The sequence below is a fragment of the Neltuma alba genome, unplaced genomic scaffold (genome assembly GCF_004799145.2).
Source record: "Neltuma alba isolate B1F8T4 unplaced genomic scaffold, ASM479914v2 tig00005447_pilon, whole genome shotgun sequence".
Classification (NCBI taxonomy): Eukaryota; Viridiplantae; Streptophyta; class Magnoliopsida; order Fabales; family Fabaceae; genus Neltuma; species Neltuma alba.
The window spans coordinates 9,096-26,876 of NW_021634113.1; the positions used below are offsets into that span (position 1 = coordinate 9,096).

The following is a 17,781-nucleotide window of genomic DNA, read 5'->3' on the forward strand; positions in this document are numbered from 1 at the left end:
CCAAGCTACTTTTAATTATTTTTTTTAAAAATCCATACCAAATTCTAAAGCAGTTAAAAGTAACTAATATTAAGAAGCTAATTAAATACTCCCTCTGTTTCCTTTTATAAGAGACAATTACCCAAATTATGTTATTCAAAATATTAGTTAAAATTAACTGATCAAGAACAATAATAAGTAAAACATATGATATTTCTGTCAAAAATATCCTCATTTATGTGAAAGATAAATAACACGTGGGAAAAATTAACAGACAGCCTTTAAATATTTTTTATAAAAAAAAATTACATATATTTCATAATTATCTCTTATAATAAGAAACGGAGAAAGTATATAGCGGTGGAATGGAAGTGGCAAGGATCTTTCATTGAATATGGCCATCAAAATCCGAAAACAGATGGGGAAAAAGAGGAACTGCAATGTTTATAAATTATAATTTTATTAGATTATTTTTGAAAGTATTAATGGCAATATTTGCTTTACTATTTTAGCCTAACTTTACACATATAGAAATTGATTCTTAAAATTTAAAAAGTATCGAGTTTACACCAGACTCAAAACATGTTACTTCTTTTTTCTTTTTGGGTATAAGATCCCACCATCCGATCTGTGGGACCTTTAATAAGCCCTAGCTTTTTACAAATAAGCAGCCAGTTTCTGCACATATTTAATATTTTTTTTTAAAAAATTAATTTGCGGGTGTACTCCTACTCTCCCCATTTTTTTAATAATAAATTATCTCTTTTATAATGTTGCCCCTGAATATAAAAAACAATTCTTCTTCGTTTCAAGTTTTAAACCGGCATTTTCACTTTTAACTTCATTAAATATATGTCATTTGTTGTCCCTTTATAATGAATTTTTACCCATTATCTATCACGTACTCTTTTTATAAATAAAGGTATGATTAAAAATATATATTTCACATATTTATTGTTCTTAATTAAATTTAACTAATATTTTAAATAGGGTGATTTTGATTGTTATTTGTATAGTAAGAAAGAGGGAGTATTAATTAAGTTTCTGTTGACATTTCCTATTGTACTCATTTAATGATTCATAATTTCACATAATTTTTTTTTTTTTGCCAAATAATTTCACATAAATAGGTTCAGAGACAGCGATCAAAGAGTCCTGAATCCGGGACGCATTCAGAAGAATCCGAGGTCACGTTCGTGTCATCTTTGTTTGACCTAAGGACTCTGCCTTCAATTTATTGTCTTAAAAGCTTCACATTAATTGCCAACAGAACCACTGACTCTTTTTCGGTGCCATGCATCAAACTCTAAAGTTTGTGAAATTTATAGCAATACGCCCAAACGAGCATCATACTTTTACTAAAATTTAAACTCTGAAAAAAAAAAATATTCCTTTCAGTCCTAAATACAAGACTTACTCCTTTCGTCTTTTATTATAAGATCATTTTAATTAAATTATGTAGTCTAAGAAAACAGTTAAAATTAGTTAAAAGCAATTGATATGTAGCAAATATAATTTTTTTTCAAATACACCCCTCTATAGAAATGTGTAAATGTGAGAAACTAATAGTAAGATAAATGTGCTGGCAAAAAAAATAGTGAGATAAATAAAGAAAGAGAATGTATTAAATACGTTAAATTTGAGGTAAAATGAATAATAATGTATTAAATGCTTAAATAAACTCGAAGAAGATTTTAGAAAAAGGAGACAAATCGATTCAAAAAATTAGATCTCATAATAAGGAACGGAGTAGTATTTTGCAGTATAATTTATACTAGAAAATAGGTTTTATATTTAGAATGAGATGAGTAGTATGTTAATAAATATTAAAAATAAGAATAAAATTGCAAAAATATTTTTCAAGTAAAATATCCATGGCAGCGTTCACGTTGGCCTGCCAAAAGAAAACTTCCATTCCTGGGCTTCTTATCCGGGGCACGCCATGGTGGACCCCACTTGAGGACGTTAGCTTTTTGTCTGATTGTCGTTAATTGTTTGAACTCCTTCCGAAAACGAAAAAACTCCGTGGCCGTGTCATCGTTGCGTATGACTATGTTTTCGCCTTTTCGGTTTGGCTCGTCTATCTCTTAGAAACCGTTACAGGGGCAATAAATTTGTCCACACAAATATTTGTAACCCGCAGTATATGGCCACCGATTCATGGGCAAACTCGTCAATTGAGACTCACGGAAAACTAGGACGTGTTTGGCAGCGCCTAAATACTAGCCCTGTGTAGTAGTATATATAGAGCGGACCACGCCCGTACTGCCCATCTTGTTAGTACTTTATTGAAGCAATAATCCTCTCTCTTCTTCTTCCTCCTCCTCTTCTGTTGTTACATGTGAGGCAGGTAAGAAAAACAACGTTGTCGTGCGTGCGGGGGAGTCACATTGAAATGCGCGGTGCTTCTTCTTAACCTCGTTGGGATCGAGACGCCCTCTGTCTCTGCCTTCCCTCTTCTTCTTCCTTCCTTTTCCTTCCTCTTCCCACTTGGTTCCCTCAAAAAATTTCTTCTCCTCCACTTATTCCCAACTCCTCTCTCTCTCTCTCTCTGTGACCCCATAGAATCCTGTAGGGAAATACCGTCCCAGGTACTGTTACATGTCGGGAATTCAAAGCTTGATGCTGTTGAGTACGACAAAATATCTTTTGTTTCCCCCCTTTTTCATTTCGTCTTGATTCCATTTGCTTTTGGTTCTTTCATGGGGTCGCTGTTGGTTTCCTTGTGTTGTTGAAGTTGAAGTTGAAGCGCCCACACAAATGGGCTCTCACGATTTTCTTGGCTTCCCCTTTTGATTTCTACTTTTTACTACTTGAATCATTCCGTTGACTTTCTTCCCTTTCTTAATTTGCTCACTTTTTTCAAATCTTCCCGAAGATTTGCAGCTAGCCAGGAAGCATCTAATCCAAGCCATGTTGGAAGTCAAGAGACCTTCGTATCAAACACTCCACACTCTAAATTCCCTTTGAACGACGTCTTTTCTCATAACAGTGTCGATTTTGGATTTGCTGTGTGCTATCTGGATACCAGGTTCTTGTGTCATTCTCTCCCTCACTCAGAGAGAAAAGGCTACTTTCCGCGTTCGTGTTTCTCGTGATCACTTTTTGTCTTTCCTTTTGATTTTTGTTCATCACATGAATTTTCTTGTGCCTGGAACAATTCTATTGGTTTTTATCATCCGACTTCGAGCTTATCCATCAATGGGCTATCCAGTTCTTCATTACCCAGTGTTTGTTTGTTTTTGTTTTCTTCTTTCACTTCCTCTTCCATTTTCTTGGTGGGGCTGCGAATTGCAATTTCTTTTTTGTTCTTTTGCAATTTTCGGACGTCCAAAGGGCACGCAGAACCATAATATTCAACTTTTTCCTGTATACGAGTATTTCTGAATTTTATTCACCTGGGTCCGCAAGAAAAAGGATGGTGGAAAATTAAAATTGGACAAAGCTCTTTGATTTTATATGCCTTTCTCCCACCGCAACAGTATTTGGCTCCTTCTGCGTTATTTCTTCGTCTTTGACTATTGCTCCATATAACTTTTACAACCTGTATGAGCATTTACTGACGGAATTCATTCACTGTTTTCGTGAGTAGCTGCAGCTGTTGAGTCGTGAGGATGTTGGAGAAGGAGCAAGAGTTTGACGTAGAGAAAGTGATAGAGAACTTTGAAGCTTTGACAAAGGATGCTGAGAGTGTTCAAAGGGAGACTCTGAGAAGGATTTTGGAAGACAATGCATCAGCAGAATACTTGCAGAATCTGGGTCTCCATGGAAGAACTGATCCGGACGGCTTCAAAGCTTGTGTCCCTCTGGTCACACACAAAGATTTGGAGCCATATATACAGAGAATCATTGATGGCGAGGCTTCATCTTTTCTCACTGGAAAACCCATCACAACCATGTCGCTAAGGTACACATTTCGAAAATGAAAAATTAATTCCTATTTTCACATTAAGCACACAAAGTTTCTGTTTCAGCTTAGTATTAGAAGAAGCTTCTGATCAGTCTAGAGATTCTCTTGCAGTTCTGGCACTACTCAGGGGAAGCCCAAATTTGTGCCTTGGAATGATGAATTGTTTGATACCACATTGCAGATTTATCAGACTTCCTTTGCCTTTAGGAACAAGTATTCATCATTCATCTCCTTCTATTCCTTTTTTCACAAAAAAGAAAAAAAAAATTTGGTTCTGTACAACATTCTATCATCAGTTTAGTACTAGTTCTGATACAGCTTCTCCATTTTAAAGAGAATTCCCTATACAAAATGGGAAGGTCTTGAACTTCATCTACAGCAGCAAGCAGTTCATAACCAAAGGAGGCTTGATAGCTGGAACTGCTACAACAAACCTGTTTCGTGATCCACGATACAAAAGCTCGATGAAGGCGATTCAGTCCCAATGCAGCAGCCCGTATGAAGTGATATTTGGTTCTGATTTTCATCAATCTTTGTACTGTCATCTACTGTGTGGACTAATCTTCAGAGAAGAAATTCAATGGGTCGGTTCTACATTTGCACATAGCATTGTCCATGCTTTCAGAGTCTTTGAACAAGCTTGGGAGGAGCTCTGTACTGATATCCGAGAAGGGGTCCTCACAAACAGAGTCACTGATCCTTCAATCCGAGCAGTCATGGAAAAATTGCTCAAGCCAGACCCAGAAGAAGCTGATCTGATTTATAAGAAATGTGTGGGTTTGAGCAACTGGTATGGACTAATACCAGAGCTTTTTCCCAATGCAAAGTATGTTTATGGGATCATGACTGGGTCTATGGAACCTTATTTGAAGAAGCTGAGGCATTATGCAGGAAAGCTGCCATTGGTGACTGCAGATTATGGTTCTTCTGAAGGCTGGATAGCCGCGAATGTTAACCCGAAAATTCCCCCAGAATCTGCTACTTATGCAGTTCTTCCTCAGATTGGTTACTTCGAGTTCGTCCCTCTCACACAGATCGACACAACTGTGGGGCTCACTGAAGTGAAGGTTGGAGAAGAATATGAGATTGTCATAACCAATCCAGCAGGTAATAATGATATGCAGATCCTTTTTCATGAATCTCTTAATTTGTTTTGTCAATTAGGATTTGAATAAAGCCCTTTTCTTGGCTATGGTTTCCTCATAGCTGTTATCATTTTTCCACCTGCTACTTGAGTTGCTTGATGACTTTCCTGTCTATACTGTGCTGGAGTGCATTGACCAGCTTCTCAAATTATCCCAGAAAATCAAAGTCCTGTGATTTTTCTCAGTTTTTCTATTGTTTTCTTGTGGGGTACAAGGCATAGTAGTTGTAAGTTTTGATAAATTTCTTCCTGGAGATGATATTTTATTGAGAATAATGCACACTGGTCGAAAGTAAATATTTGGTAGGGAAAAACTGTCCACATTGTTGAGAGAAACGTGAGTTTCTTTTTCTGATTAATAACAGAAAGTTTAGATGAGTAGGTCAGTAACTCACTTAGAGCGCTTAGAGAGAGAGAGAGAGGTGAGTTTGAATATAAAGAGATACGTATTTGACGTGTCTATACATATTGTTTGATAATTGCAGGCTTATACAGATACAGGTTGGGGGATGTGGTGAAGGTGATGGGTTTCCATAACTCAACTCCAGAACTCAAGTTTGTTCGAAGGAGCAGTCTTCTGCTAACCATAAACATTGATAAGAACACAGAGAAGGATTTGCAGTTAGCAGTAGAAGAAGCGGCAAAACTATTAGCAAAGGACAAAGCAGAAGTTGTGGACTTCACAAGCCATGTGGATTTGTCGACAGAGCCAGGGCACTATGTTATCTTCTGGGAAATCAGTGGGGAGGCAAGTGAACAAGTTCTCACACAATGCTGCAACTGTCTGGACAAGTCCTTTGTGGATGCTGGCTATGTCAGTGCTCGGAAAGTGAAGTGGATCGGCGACCTCGAACTCCGGCTCGTTCGGAGGGGAACATTCCAGAAGATTCTGGATCATTTCCTTGAACTTGGAGGTGCCGTTAGTCAGTACAAGACACCAAGATGTGTAGGGCCTGCAAATATTGGAGTGTTGCAAATCTTGAGCGACAATGTCGTTATGAAGTATCTCAGTAATGCTTTCAACTGAAAGAAAAGATGGATATAAGAATTAGCGAATTCAAAGGTTGCTTTAGTATCATCAAATTCTGCAAACTAATTAAATTTCCTATTTCATCTTTCCCCCCATGTCTTTCTTTCTTTGCTTTTTCTTCTTTTTTTTTTTATTTTTTTCACTTTCTTTTCCTTTTCCTCCCCCTCATCATGTTCTTGTAACAAAATCGCCCCAGTGTAAATGTTACTGAACAATGTGTTTTTAACTTTTAAATGTGTTATAGATTTAATATCTCTATAAAAATCTATAACAGATAACATTATTTATGATGAGTTGTGTGATTCATTTTTGCAAAATCCATAGGAAATATTTAAATGACTTGTACTAGTCTTTATTATTGAGGTTATTTCTTCAAGATTAAGTTCATTCTTATGGCAATGGACTAATAAAGCGAGCTTTAGGACCCGCTCTTCCTTTTGACGAAGGGGGGCCGGACTTAAACTCTTCTTTCATATCCATTTTAATTTTTTAAAAAATAATACTCCTCCGATCCTTAATATAAGACCCAATTGTTAAGTTGGTTTTGGTTCTAAATATAAGACCCATTTCTAATATTTATCACTTTTTTCTAAATTACTTCTATGGATACTCTCTCAATCATAATTAAGTAGAGATGAAGAGGGGTATTAAAAAAAGATGATTATGGTATTTTAGGAAAAACATGTCACATTTTTTATAATTACGTAACTTACCTAATTTCCTTAATCTAATCAAATTAGTTAAATGGATCTTATATTAAGGACTGGAAGAGTATTAACATATGATGCTTTAATTTATATGTTCACATGATTCACACGTAGTCAATAAAAGATTCCAGTGCCCCCTATAGTGACGTGTGGAGATCGATTAATCTAAATTAAACTAAAAGGTTTTAAAAAAGCTCTCCATCATATAATTAGTTAATTTTAATTATGGTTATATCCCTTATAATTAACTTTAATTTTCACTCACTGCAGTGGTCCAGAGTTTTGAATTTCTGCTCCTCCTTTCTTCACGCAAAGTTAATCCTTTTCTTATTCTAGCCACATGTGTAAGATGAATCATATCATTGACAACTTGGCTTATAAATAATTCCAGTTTTATAAATAGAAAACCTTATTTGAGAAATCAATTTTATAATTCCTTAAAAATCAACAGCCAACACAATTTTTGGATGTTGTGAAGTTGTGATAAAACGAGCAATTTGCAATCTGTTAACTGTTATTGAAGGGCAACTAGAAATGATCAAAAAATTCATACTTTCAGTGGTCCATAATTTTCAAGATTAAAATATTTATTATATTTATTGTTCGTTAGTTATATTACATCTACTGCAACAAGAGTATAAGAACATGAAAGGAAACAAAAATGGGGTTAGAAAAATCAATGCTTACCTGTTATGCATATATAATACTGTTTAAAATGATTTATAAACCGCTTTTTTAATAATAATTTACAGAATATAAGATAAATATATAAAAAATTTTTTTTATCTCGACTCATAAAATATGTTTATAAATAATGTTAATCATGATTCCAAACCATGCCATCATTATCAAAAGTTTTAGCTCGGCTTCATGTCCTCGTCATGATTCAAGTGATCTCACTTTTTCTCAGGGGAACAAAGTCCAATGAATTTATTTGTACTTTCCCTTCTCGTTAAAAAATGGAAAAAGTATTCCTACATGGCCGTTCGGAGATCCATTTTTTAATGTTATCTAAATTTGAGTAGCTTCAGTACTTTCTGTGTATGAGATTTACCGATATTTTCTGTACATAAAAACATATCAAGGCTATTAATCAATTAGTTAATTCTCCCAACAAATATTTATCAAGAATTTTTTTAAATCAGGAAATCCGATGAAAATGAGTCATATGTTAGCCAAAACAAGGAGATCTGAGTCATATCCAAATATACTTTGCGTTCTATCTATACAAGGGGCAGTCTTGAAAAGTCATTTATATATAAGAAAATATCCCATGACAAATTTAGATAGAATATATAAATGATTTATTTCTTAATAATCGAGATACATGGATGATCGTTTGTCATTTCTTGCCAAATTAACTGTGAATATCACGGTAAGAGGGGAAAAAACAAGGAAAATGCACATTTGCCTCCAAGCATAAAAAGGATTCAATTCGTCAGCCTTTTTTAGTATGCAATATAATCGATATAATTGAGTATGTATCTTAATCATTTGATAATCACAAGGGTAAAGGATAATATATAGTGGTAATATCTTTTAAATAAAGACAGATCCAAATTGGTGACTCAGCATACCAAAGGGGGCAATGTCTATATGATTGCCTTTGCCAATGAAGAATAGACAATTCATAATTAAATTAATTCTTTTGTGGTTTTCCTTTTGGCACATAAAGCAACTAGTTTTTAACTTCTGATCCTGCGCCTTTCTTGAGATACTCATTTAGTGACGACTTTTGACTGGTCAATAGTTTGATTTGAAAATGGTGCTTCGCATCCCTCGGTATATATTGTCACATAATGATTTTCTTATTCTGCTATGTGTGTGTAGTCCAAATTCTTTTTTTGAAAAATAATTATTTCACTTATACTGTATATGTAATGTCCACACACGATGATTACGATGAGATAATTGCATTCGAAATACAATGCACCGTTACCTTGTTGAATGAGCAACCCCAACTATAAAAGTTTGTTTCTGTGGTGAAGACACGTACGGCACAAACATTTAAGTCGTACATTTTATGCTGTATCGGACGTACTAGGTACAGGTGTGTGTGATATATATAAAATATAGAGAGAGAGAGAGAAAGAGGGGAGGGAAGGATGAGGAGAAGAAATTCACCAGGGAAGAAAGGGAAAGAGAAGAATGGTCATGTATGGGACTGTGGAAGCTCATTGTACGATTCGTACGAACTGGCGTTAATAAGTGACATGATCGAGAGACATACGATGATGTCGTTTCCAGAACAACAACTGCGTAGGCTACAGAGCCAATCTGGGAGCGGAGGGCCCACTTCCATGGCGAAAAGGATGATGCACCAGTGGAAGAAGGTGTTTAGGGCAGGCAAGGAGAAGAAGAAGAAGAGCAACATGATCATCAGACGTTCTGCTTCTGGGTTTGGGTCCTCCTCTTTCAGGACGTCCTCAAATATTTAATTAGCTAGTCTGCAACGTGCATGCTGTGTTGACCTGATTTTTACAATTACAAGACGCCATTTCCCTCCACCAGTTTCTCGCATTTTGTGTTGCTTCTTTATCAATTTAATTCTTTTGTTTATTTGACTCTCAAATAATCGATCCTCCTGTGTATATAAGCGCGCGCACACACGAGAGAATTACAGTTTATCATCCCTTTCTAAATGACTGCCGCTGTAGGAAGCTGTCAGCTTAATATTTATTTGGGAATTTACAACGGGAGTGAATATGCGAGATTGATCATTGATTGAGATAAAAAAGATACTATGTTTAATCTTTAACATAAGAACTACTTTGATATTCAATTTAGTCTTAAATATATATAAGACCTTAATCTACCTCGTTTTTCATATTTATCTACTGTTTTTTTTTCAAAATAATACTTATAGTAATTACACATATTAAATATTTCATTAAATAGTAGTTTTAACTAATACACATGATTAGATAAGCAAATGTATTCTAGAGAAGATAATAGATACTACCTCCGATCCTTAATATAAGAGTTAGTTGGCTAACTTGAGTAGATTAAAAAATTAGTTAAGTTAGTTATTTATAATAAATTGATACTGTCTTTTCTAAAATATTCTTATTAATCAAGTGTATTAGTTAGAATTATTATTATAAGAATTATTTTAAAAAAAATAGATAAATATGAGAGATAAAATGGAATTTAAATAAACTTTTGTATTAAGAACTGAATATAGTACTTGCTACAAATAACTAGTTTAATATATTTTTTTAATCACCTTCAGCTTTTATTAAGGACGGGGTTAGTAATAAGAGGGGCAATGCACGAATATTTAAGACCAATGAATACTAATGCCTTTTTAATTTGTATTAAAGGATCCAATGCATCGATATTCAATCTCCAAAATATACTAACCCAATCCTTCGTTGTTCGCTGGTCAAAGAGAAAAAATCCTTCGTTGTCCATTCGGCCTCTTTGACCAATTATTGATGACTCTCGCTTTTCATAATATAAAGCAAATTTGACCCCCATTTATTGGATGCTCATAGACCATATGATATTATTTTACACACTTATGAAACTTAAAATTATTATACTCTTTCCTGTTATAAATATAAAACTCATTTTATAATATAAATTATATTATAAAATTTATATTATAAAATGAATTTTATATTTAAAACACGAGTAGTTCTTTGCAAAGCTAAAAAATTATTATATATCCAAAATAATTCATATTTCGTATAATATGACTAATATCGGTGTGCTGTGTCTGTCCGTCTGTCTCTCTCTCTCTCCGGTGGATGGCCCACCAAGTACAAAATTTGAAGGAAAAAGCAAAACAGCAGAGCACTAGGAAGCAGTAACTCTTCTTTTTGTCCTTTTCACAATGTTGTTGGGACCAGCACTTTCGTACTATTCATGGCTTTGGCGATTGTTGATTTCTGGTTTGCTCGTTCAACATGCGTCATTTGCTCAATCAAGCAATGAAATGAAATCTTTCCATTCAGATTCTCTCTTTGCTACCATTCTTACTGTTTTCTAATAACAACAGGCCAAAACCACTCTTCAATTATTATTTTTCTCTGTTTTAGATTCCAGAGCTTAGACCAGTCACTCTTTGCACGTGAGGGAGTTTGAAAGAACCTAACAAGTAATGACAGTTTTAAGCCATATTCAAAATTAACAGTCTCATTTTGAGAATAACATGGCAATGTTTTGTGCAAAAGAGTTTTTTTTTTTTTTTTGGGCCGAAAATATTTCAATTTCATCTTCCCAAAGTAGAATGAGAGTAAATATGGAGTGGTGCATGAAGGAGCTAAGGAAGTCCTTCACCTAACTTTCCATTCCTATCCCACTCTGCTGCTGCATACACAGAGAGTTCAGAGAATCCGAGCCTACTATCACTGTCAGTTCTCCCTCCGACGTCGTTTCGTCATTTGCTTCTTCTTGGCATTTCCATTGCAGACACCAACATCCAACACCTTTGGAAATCCAACCCCTTTCTCCTCTTTTATCCCTTTCTTGCTCGTTTCTTTCCAAAACCCAACACAGCCCAGCTCCTCTTCCAAGTTGGCATGTTTAAGTAATTCTGGAGTTGTAGAGTTTCAGATTTTATACTTTATATTAAATTTCGTTAGATTCTAAATTCTCAGAGAAAATTTGTCCCTTCTCTTTCGGTGTTGCGACTCTCCCATAAAAAACTCAGAAAAAGAAGCCACAACAAAAAGAAAAAGCAAAAAAGTGAGGCAACCCCTCCCTCGCTTTCTCTGTGTTGAGTGTCGTTCAGCTTTCTTTTTCCGAATGAAAGCTCCCATTAACACCTGCTCACTGACATTGCTGGTTCCAAGAAGCCAAGCCTTCGCTTTGAGGAGAAAGAAACACAATATTGTCTTCTCATTTCTGTTGTACTTGAAACTTCATTGCAAAATCCTGTCTGTGTTTCTCTGAGCATCTTCTTCTTCTTCTTGGCTAGTGACGGTGATTGGTTAAGTTTGTTGTGACTCTCACCATGACAGAATCTTCAGGGATGCGGCTAGTACGGTGCCCCAAGTGTGAAAATCTACTTCCCGAGCTCTCTGATTACTCTGTTTATCAATGTGGAGGCTGCGGAGCGGTTCTTCGAGGTACCCTTTTCTCACATTTTTCTTTTTCTATATACTCTCCAATCTTATTCTCTGAACGTTAGCACATATGGAGCACATCCTTTGGTTTTTTTTCCCCATCTTGAGGGCGTCTTCCTCACATTGAAGTTTGGAGATTATCTTTTCTTAGCTAGACTATTTGGGTGCCCTTGATGTGGGTTTGCTCGAAGATTCTAGCCTCTGATTATCGTATTTAGTGTTCTTTTGTCTACGGAAATTTTGCAAGCATGGATTCAAATAGGATCAGAGTGTTTTGTAACGCACAAATTAGGGGAAAAAGACCTACTATCTATCTCTAAAGTTCATGGTGAGGAAGCAATTTCATACCTAATTATTATGTATGTACATATCGCATCCATTTTGATCTTCTTTTTGCATGTTTGTGGCTTGTGAACTGATAAGCAGAAGGTGCTCACTTGCTGTCAAGCATAATAATCATAATGTGCATCGAAGTTGGGATCTTTTCTACTCAAAGGAAAAGAACATGAAGGGGCTGATTACGGTTTCTTATTTTGATTTACGTTACTTCCATTTGCAGCTGAGTATGAAGGCTATGGAAACGAAAGCATGTTGGAGAAGCCAGATGTGGAGAATATTGGAAAAGATTATGCTAAATCTGATAATTTGTTGGACAAAGAAGTAGTTGGTTCGAGCGATCCTTCTGACACTAAAGTTGGATCAAATAGTGGCTCCTCAAGGTATAATAATACAAGGAATTTTGAGAAGGAACACGATGAACGTGAGATTTCATTGAATCACTCTATTCATACTGAGGCGAAAGAGCTTTTTGCAGTTGGTCTTCATGTCAACAGAAGCAAAGACAAAGTGGTTAACTTAGTAGAAAGTGATCAAGAGGGGCCAGTGTCTCAAATCAGTACTGATAAAGGGTCCAAATTCTCTGGAAGAATGTCTGATTGGCAAAACGGGGAGAGAGCTGAGATTTGGAGAAGGTCACAAGCTGATATTGAAGGTGTGAGGTTTTCTACTTCAAACTATCCAGATGAAGCGACTTCAAGTAGCTATTCTGGTTTTCCATACAGTCATGGGCAGCCATGGAGGAATCAAAGAGAATTTGATAATGCAAATAGGGTTCAGAACCTTGAGCAAGATCGAGCCGAGCTTCTAAGGAAACTGGATGAGTTAAAGAATCAGCTCGGTCAGCCTTCTGACATGGCCAACAACCCTAAAGAAGAGGTTCATGTTGATGAGAGGATGATTCCTCCAGATCCATATGGTGGCTCCTCTAATGCTTGGCTGCCCGGAAGATTGTCTGAGTTGAATGGGACTTCAAGGCAGTTTTTTCGCCCTGATAATCATCCGGTTGGTCCTTCTAATTTCAGCTATCATCACCGACCATTTGCTTATGCAAATGATCATCAAATGGCTATGCCTAGCTTTCATCCTTCAATGCGTAATGCTGATTCCTTCCCTGCATATGTGGATCCCTTTGCACCTCAAATTCATAGGAAAAATCTACATCAGTTACCTCATCAGATTCCACAACAACCATTCCATCCCTACTATCCCAGACATTTTGTTGACACTAATCCTGATTTATATGAACCTTATGCGCATAATACGATGCTTCACCCTCCTTCTTGCTCCTGCTTCAATTGCTATGAGAGCAGACGAAGAGTTCCAGCACCAAGGCCACCTACGAAACCCATTAATAGTAGATTCCCTGAAACTGCTATCCCAAATGATCATATTTCATATCGTTACAAGGTCCCAAGGGCATATGGTTCACATGCTCATAATTTTAGAAGCACCACTCGCCCCATGAATTTTCTTGAAAGACACCCACCTTCAAGATGGTCTGGTGAATTCAACTCTGAGATGGCTGAATATTTCCGAAGTCGTTTTCAGAAAGTGGTGTTAGCTGGTGGTAGTCATCACTGCCGTCCTATAGCTGGCGGATCCCCCTTCATCACGTGTTTTAATTGTTTTGAGCTATTGCAACTGCCTAAAAAAGCATTGGTTATGACAAAAAATTGTCCGCAGAATGTGCGATGTGGAGCATGTTCCTCGGAAATTAGCCTTTCTGTGATTGACAAGAAGCTAATTATTTCTCCTCATACAGAAATTAAGGGAACTTCTACAAGTGTAGATGATAGTTCTGATGAGTTTGCGAATAGCTGTGAATCACATTCCCATGGTCATCTTAAGAGTAATGGTGCTAACTTCTCATCTGATGATTATTCTGGCTATGATTTCCACTCGGTAGATAAGGAACCTGTTCTGCTGGCTGCTGACCCAAGCTTGAACTCTGGCAAGTCTCAGGAGACTCCAAGTTTTCATTCTTCATCTCTCAATACATCTGAAGGCAAAATAGTCCTGAAGTTATGATTGATCCATGTGAGGTGATTCAATCCATTCAGCAGCCAACTATGGACTCTTTGTCTTCACCACCTGCTGGCTCAGCTCTTAAAGATTATTTTGATTATTCTAATAATAACCATGCAGTAACTCAATTTGAGAAAGGCAATCGAAGTAGTCGCTTAGAGCAAGAGAAGGTTAAAGTAGACAAGATTAAAACAAGACAAAATTCTTTGAAAGATGTAGTGCTTGCAACTGAGATGGATATCCATGATTATGGTAACACTGGAGTCTCTGAGGAGTCTAGTGATGTGAGCCGAAAACACGATCAACCTAAAGCGAATAAAGGAGGTGACTCATTCATTGCAAACATTATAAAGAAAGGTTTCCGAGATTTCTCCAGATCCCATGATGAGCGAGAGAGAAGTAATGTCACAGTAAATGGGCAACCCATACCAAGTTCTGTGATTAAAAAGGCTGAAAAGCTAGCTGGACCAATTCAACCTGGAAGCTATTGGTAAGTATGCTTTAAAATCAACTGCTATGTTTTATTTGCACACCTTACTAAGTCATATCCAGATATAGTCAAGCACTCTAATGAAATTAAAATGGTATAACAAGGATCAAAATCAGCTCAGATTTTGAAAATAGATTCTGTGCTTTCTTATGGACCTAACCTATTAAGCTTCATTGAAGTTTCAGTTTGCGGAACTTTTTGAGATTGTTGCTTCTCACGGATTCAGCGTTTCAGCTAATCTCTTATCATCTGCAACTGTTCATACGCAAAGTCACATTTAATTTTCTTCGTTTGGGTTATAGATGAGCTGTACCGAAATACTGTTTAAATGGCTTGTACCAAAGCTTTTACTGTATCTTATTTACAATTTATATGTTGTGTTCTTATACGGTTTTACTAATGGATCTGCCTACACATTCCTTAGGTATGACTTTCGGGCTGGTTTTTGGGGTGTCATGGGTGGGCCTTGCCTTGGAATAATACCTGTAAGTTATTATTAACCTGCCACATCCTATGGACCCATATACTTGACAATCCAATCAATGTTACTGAATAAGTTGATTTTTCTTGCAGCCGCATATAGAAGAGTTCAGCTATCCCATGCCAGAAAATTGTGCAGGTGGAAATACTGGTGTATTTGTGAATGGGAGGGAGCTACATCAAAAAGACTTGAATTTGCTTGCTGGTAGAGGGCTTCCCACTGAAAGAGATAGATCTTATATCATTGAAATTTCTGGGAGAGTCCTGGATGAGGACACAGGTGGTGAGTTGGACTGCCTTGGCAAACTTGCACCAACGTAAGTGCTGAGTTTCTGATGAGTTATTTTTATTTGAATTCACTTGTCTTATTTACCTGAGGCAGTAGAATGCTGTTTTCATTCATAAGAACTCAAGGTTGTTTCATTTTTGACTGACTTGTCATAAAACAGAGTGGAGAAAGTGAAGCATGGATTTGGCATGAAACCACCCAGAGCAGCTTCTTAATCCAAGTGTGGACGATAATCCGTTTCCTATTACAGATTCAAGAAGGAGGACTATGCTCCTTTCTTTTTCAGAATTGCAAGATATTATTTGGGATCAGACCACAAATTCAATTTTGAAATTCCACCGGATTACTGGAAATTTTGTCTTGTTATTATATGTTTGTGTGCTTGGATTGCATATAGAAGATGGCTCCAAGTTTCCTTTAGATTTATTTTATCTTAATTCTAGGCAATATTGAAAGTTTTGGCATCTTGAATCTTGATGTGAAAGCTTTATAATTTGTTTCATCAATAGTTCTAGGATTGTTATTTGCATCCTTGTCTATCATCAAAAATTGTAATTTTTATGGTCTGAACTTGTTGCAAGGATCAAAGTAAAATTTCTGTCAATATGATACATAGTCCCAAAATAATGGGCAAATAATTTTAAGACTTCTGTCACCGAATTTAAAGTAGAAACGAAAGAATAATGATGGGGAATGGGATCATTAAAACATCGAAATGGCTCCCAACCATATCAGTACGGGAACATCTACTCAAGAACATATTTAGCAGTTCTAATCAGAATGCCAAAGAAATGCTTTGTGTTATAATACTATGTCCGGTCCTAATTATAAGAGTTAGTTGACTAATTTGAAGAGATTAAGGAGATAAGTTAAGTTAGTTATTTATAATAAATAAATATTGTCTTTTCTAAAATATCCTTGCTAATCAAGTATAGTGGTTAGAACTATCGTTATTAGAAGGAATATTTTAGGAAAAAATGGATAAATATGAGAGATAAAGTGGATTGGGATCTTAAATTTAGAATCAAAATAAAAATGAAACAAGATCTTGTATTAAGAATAGGAGGTAGTGCAATGTAAATGTGGGGAAATAAATCAATAATTGCTCGATCCTCAGGCCAGTGGCATTGTAATTGGGATAACTTCTTGTTGACAAGTTATAGGAGAATTTCCGAATGAGTCACGAAATCTTTGAATTCTGTCAGAAAGAAAATAGACTTAAAATATTTTGAAATTTAACATTTTATTCCCATTTTAAACTCTTGGGCAACCTTCTTCTTCTTGTTTTTTTTTTTTGGTACAATGGGCTACCTTCTGTCTTAACTACCTCATGCTTGAAAAGCCTAGCATGATGAGCCTTGGTCCTAACTAAAATGGACCAGCCCAACTAGGCCCAAGAAGTATTGTCAGAATCACCTGGGATTACATGACTACCAGAAAGATTACTTCCTGCCTAAATTGGATCCTTTGAGTTTGGTGAAGCAGAGGTGATTACTTTCGCTATCTTATCAAAAGATTAGTGAATTGGTTACTAATCTCTCATAACGTAATAAATTACGGTTTGAACTTTCATTAAGAGATGTGTCTATATTTAGTACCCGATCGTATTTCGAATAAAATTGTTTCAAATAAGAGAATGCCTATACTTAGCAAAAAAAAAAAAGAGAGTTTTATAAAATTTGTACTCTTGCTACAGTTAAATATACTCATGAGATTTTCAAAAAAAAAATTTTCCCAATAAAATAATAAAGCCCAGGTTGATGGTGGGTCCGGCAACTTGCAGAAGAGCATGAAATGATTGGGGCATAAAGCATAAAATGCGCAGGGACAAAGCTCACCGGTTGTTGGGCGTTCACATCCAAATAACTTCGGCAGTGGTTTTGCTTCTGGAAATATTACACCTCGGACCCGATTTGCAAATTTTATTCAGTTCACCCCTGATTCTTAAAAAATCTTTGTATTGCGATCCTTGACATGCCGAAGACATGGCCAAACAGCATTGCAAATAGTACAGGTTGCTAATTTTGGCTAAATAATAATGTTTCATTTCCATATCTAACAGAAAACCCAGGACTAGGGTTCACAGTAACAGGTTTCATCTGGGCTTGGTGGGAAGAAACATGAAGACAGTGTCCAACAAGACAACAAACATATGACAAGAATTTTCAGACGTCAAAATATATTATGTGAATCAAATTTTTCTTCATGATGCAAGCATGCACGAGGCTTTCATTGGTAATCCAAAGGCCACCCAGTATAGTTTTCAAACTTCGAGAACTGAGATTGATGTATCATGTGATGAATCATGAACTAAAT

At 36.0% G+C, this 17,781-nt stretch overlaps 2 protein-coding genes across 4 annotated transcripts; both read left to right on the top strand.

The window, feature by feature from the left end:
• Nucleotides 1-2,281: 2,281 nt before the first annotated feature.
• On the top strand, nucleotides 2,282-6,356 carry LOC114747774 (jasmonoyl--L-amino acid synthetase JAR6-like). 3 transcript variants are annotated; one of them, XM_028936119.1, is made up of 5 exons: nucleotides 2,282-2,329; nucleotides 3,572-3,886; nucleotides 4,001-4,102; nucleotides 4,224-4,996; nucleotides 5,519-6,356. In XM_028936119.1, the coding sequence occupies exons 2-5, from the start codon at nucleotides 3,594-3,596 to the stop codon at nucleotides 6,058-6,060; spliced, it is 1,710 nt and encodes a 569-aa protein (XP_028791952.1). In that variant the 5' UTR covers nucleotides 2,282-2,329; nucleotides 3,572-3,593; the 3' UTR covers nucleotides 6,061-6,356. The 3 variants fall into 3 exon arrangements, with proteins under 3 accessions (XP_028791952.1, XP_028791951.1, XP_028791950.1); XM_028936118.1 differs by lacking the exon at nucleotides 2,282-2,329 and adding an exon at nucleotides 2,520-2,570 and having other exon boundaries at nucleotides 3,578-3,886; XM_028936117.1 differs by lacking the exon at nucleotides 2,282-2,329 and adding an exon at nucleotides 2,531-2,570.
• A 5,247-nt stretch (nucleotides 6,357-11,603) lies between these two features.
• Nucleotides 11,604-16,045, top strand: LOC114747778 (protein ENHANCED DISEASE RESISTANCE 4). Its single transcript, XM_028936125.1, has 6 exons — nucleotides 11,604-11,845; nucleotides 12,402-14,169; nucleotides 14,196-14,696; nucleotides 15,121-15,181; nucleotides 15,270-15,493; nucleotides 15,626-16,045. Exons 1-6 carry the CDS (start codon nucleotides 11,731-11,733, stop codon nucleotides 15,678-15,680), a joined length of 2,724 nt encoding a protein of 907 aa, XP_028791958.1. The 5' UTR covers nucleotides 11,604-11,730; the 3' UTR covers nucleotides 15,681-16,045.
• The last annotated feature ends 1,736 nt before the right edge of the window (nucleotides 16,046-17,781 follow it).

Excerpts from the sequence above, each read along its gene's own strand:
- LOC114747774 (XM_028936119.1), top strand. The coding sequence starts at position 3,594 with ATGTTGGAGAAGGAGCAAGAGTTTGACGTAGAGAAAGTGATAGAGAAC. Across the intron at positions 3,887-4,000 it reads ATCACAACCATGTCGCTAAG|TTCTGGCACTACTCAGGGGA; the intron begins GTACACATTTCG and ends ATTCTCTTGCAG. Across the intron at positions 4,997-5,518 it reads TGTCATAACCAATCCAGCAG|GCTTATACAGATACAGGTTG; the intron begins GTAATAATGATA and ends TGATAATTGCAG.
- LOC114747778 (XM_028936125.1), top strand. The coding sequence starts at position 11,731 with ATGACAGAATCTTCAGGGATGCGGCTAGTACGGTGCCCCAAGTGTGAA. Across the intron at positions 14,697-15,120 it reads ATTCAACCTGGAAGCTATTG|GTATGACTTTCGGGCTGGTT; the intron begins GTAAGTATGCTT and ends CACATTCCTTAG. Across the intron at positions 15,494-15,625 it reads CTTGGCAAACTTGCACCAAC|AGTGGAGAAAGTGAAGCATG; the intron begins GTAAGTGCTGAG and ends GTCATAAAACAG.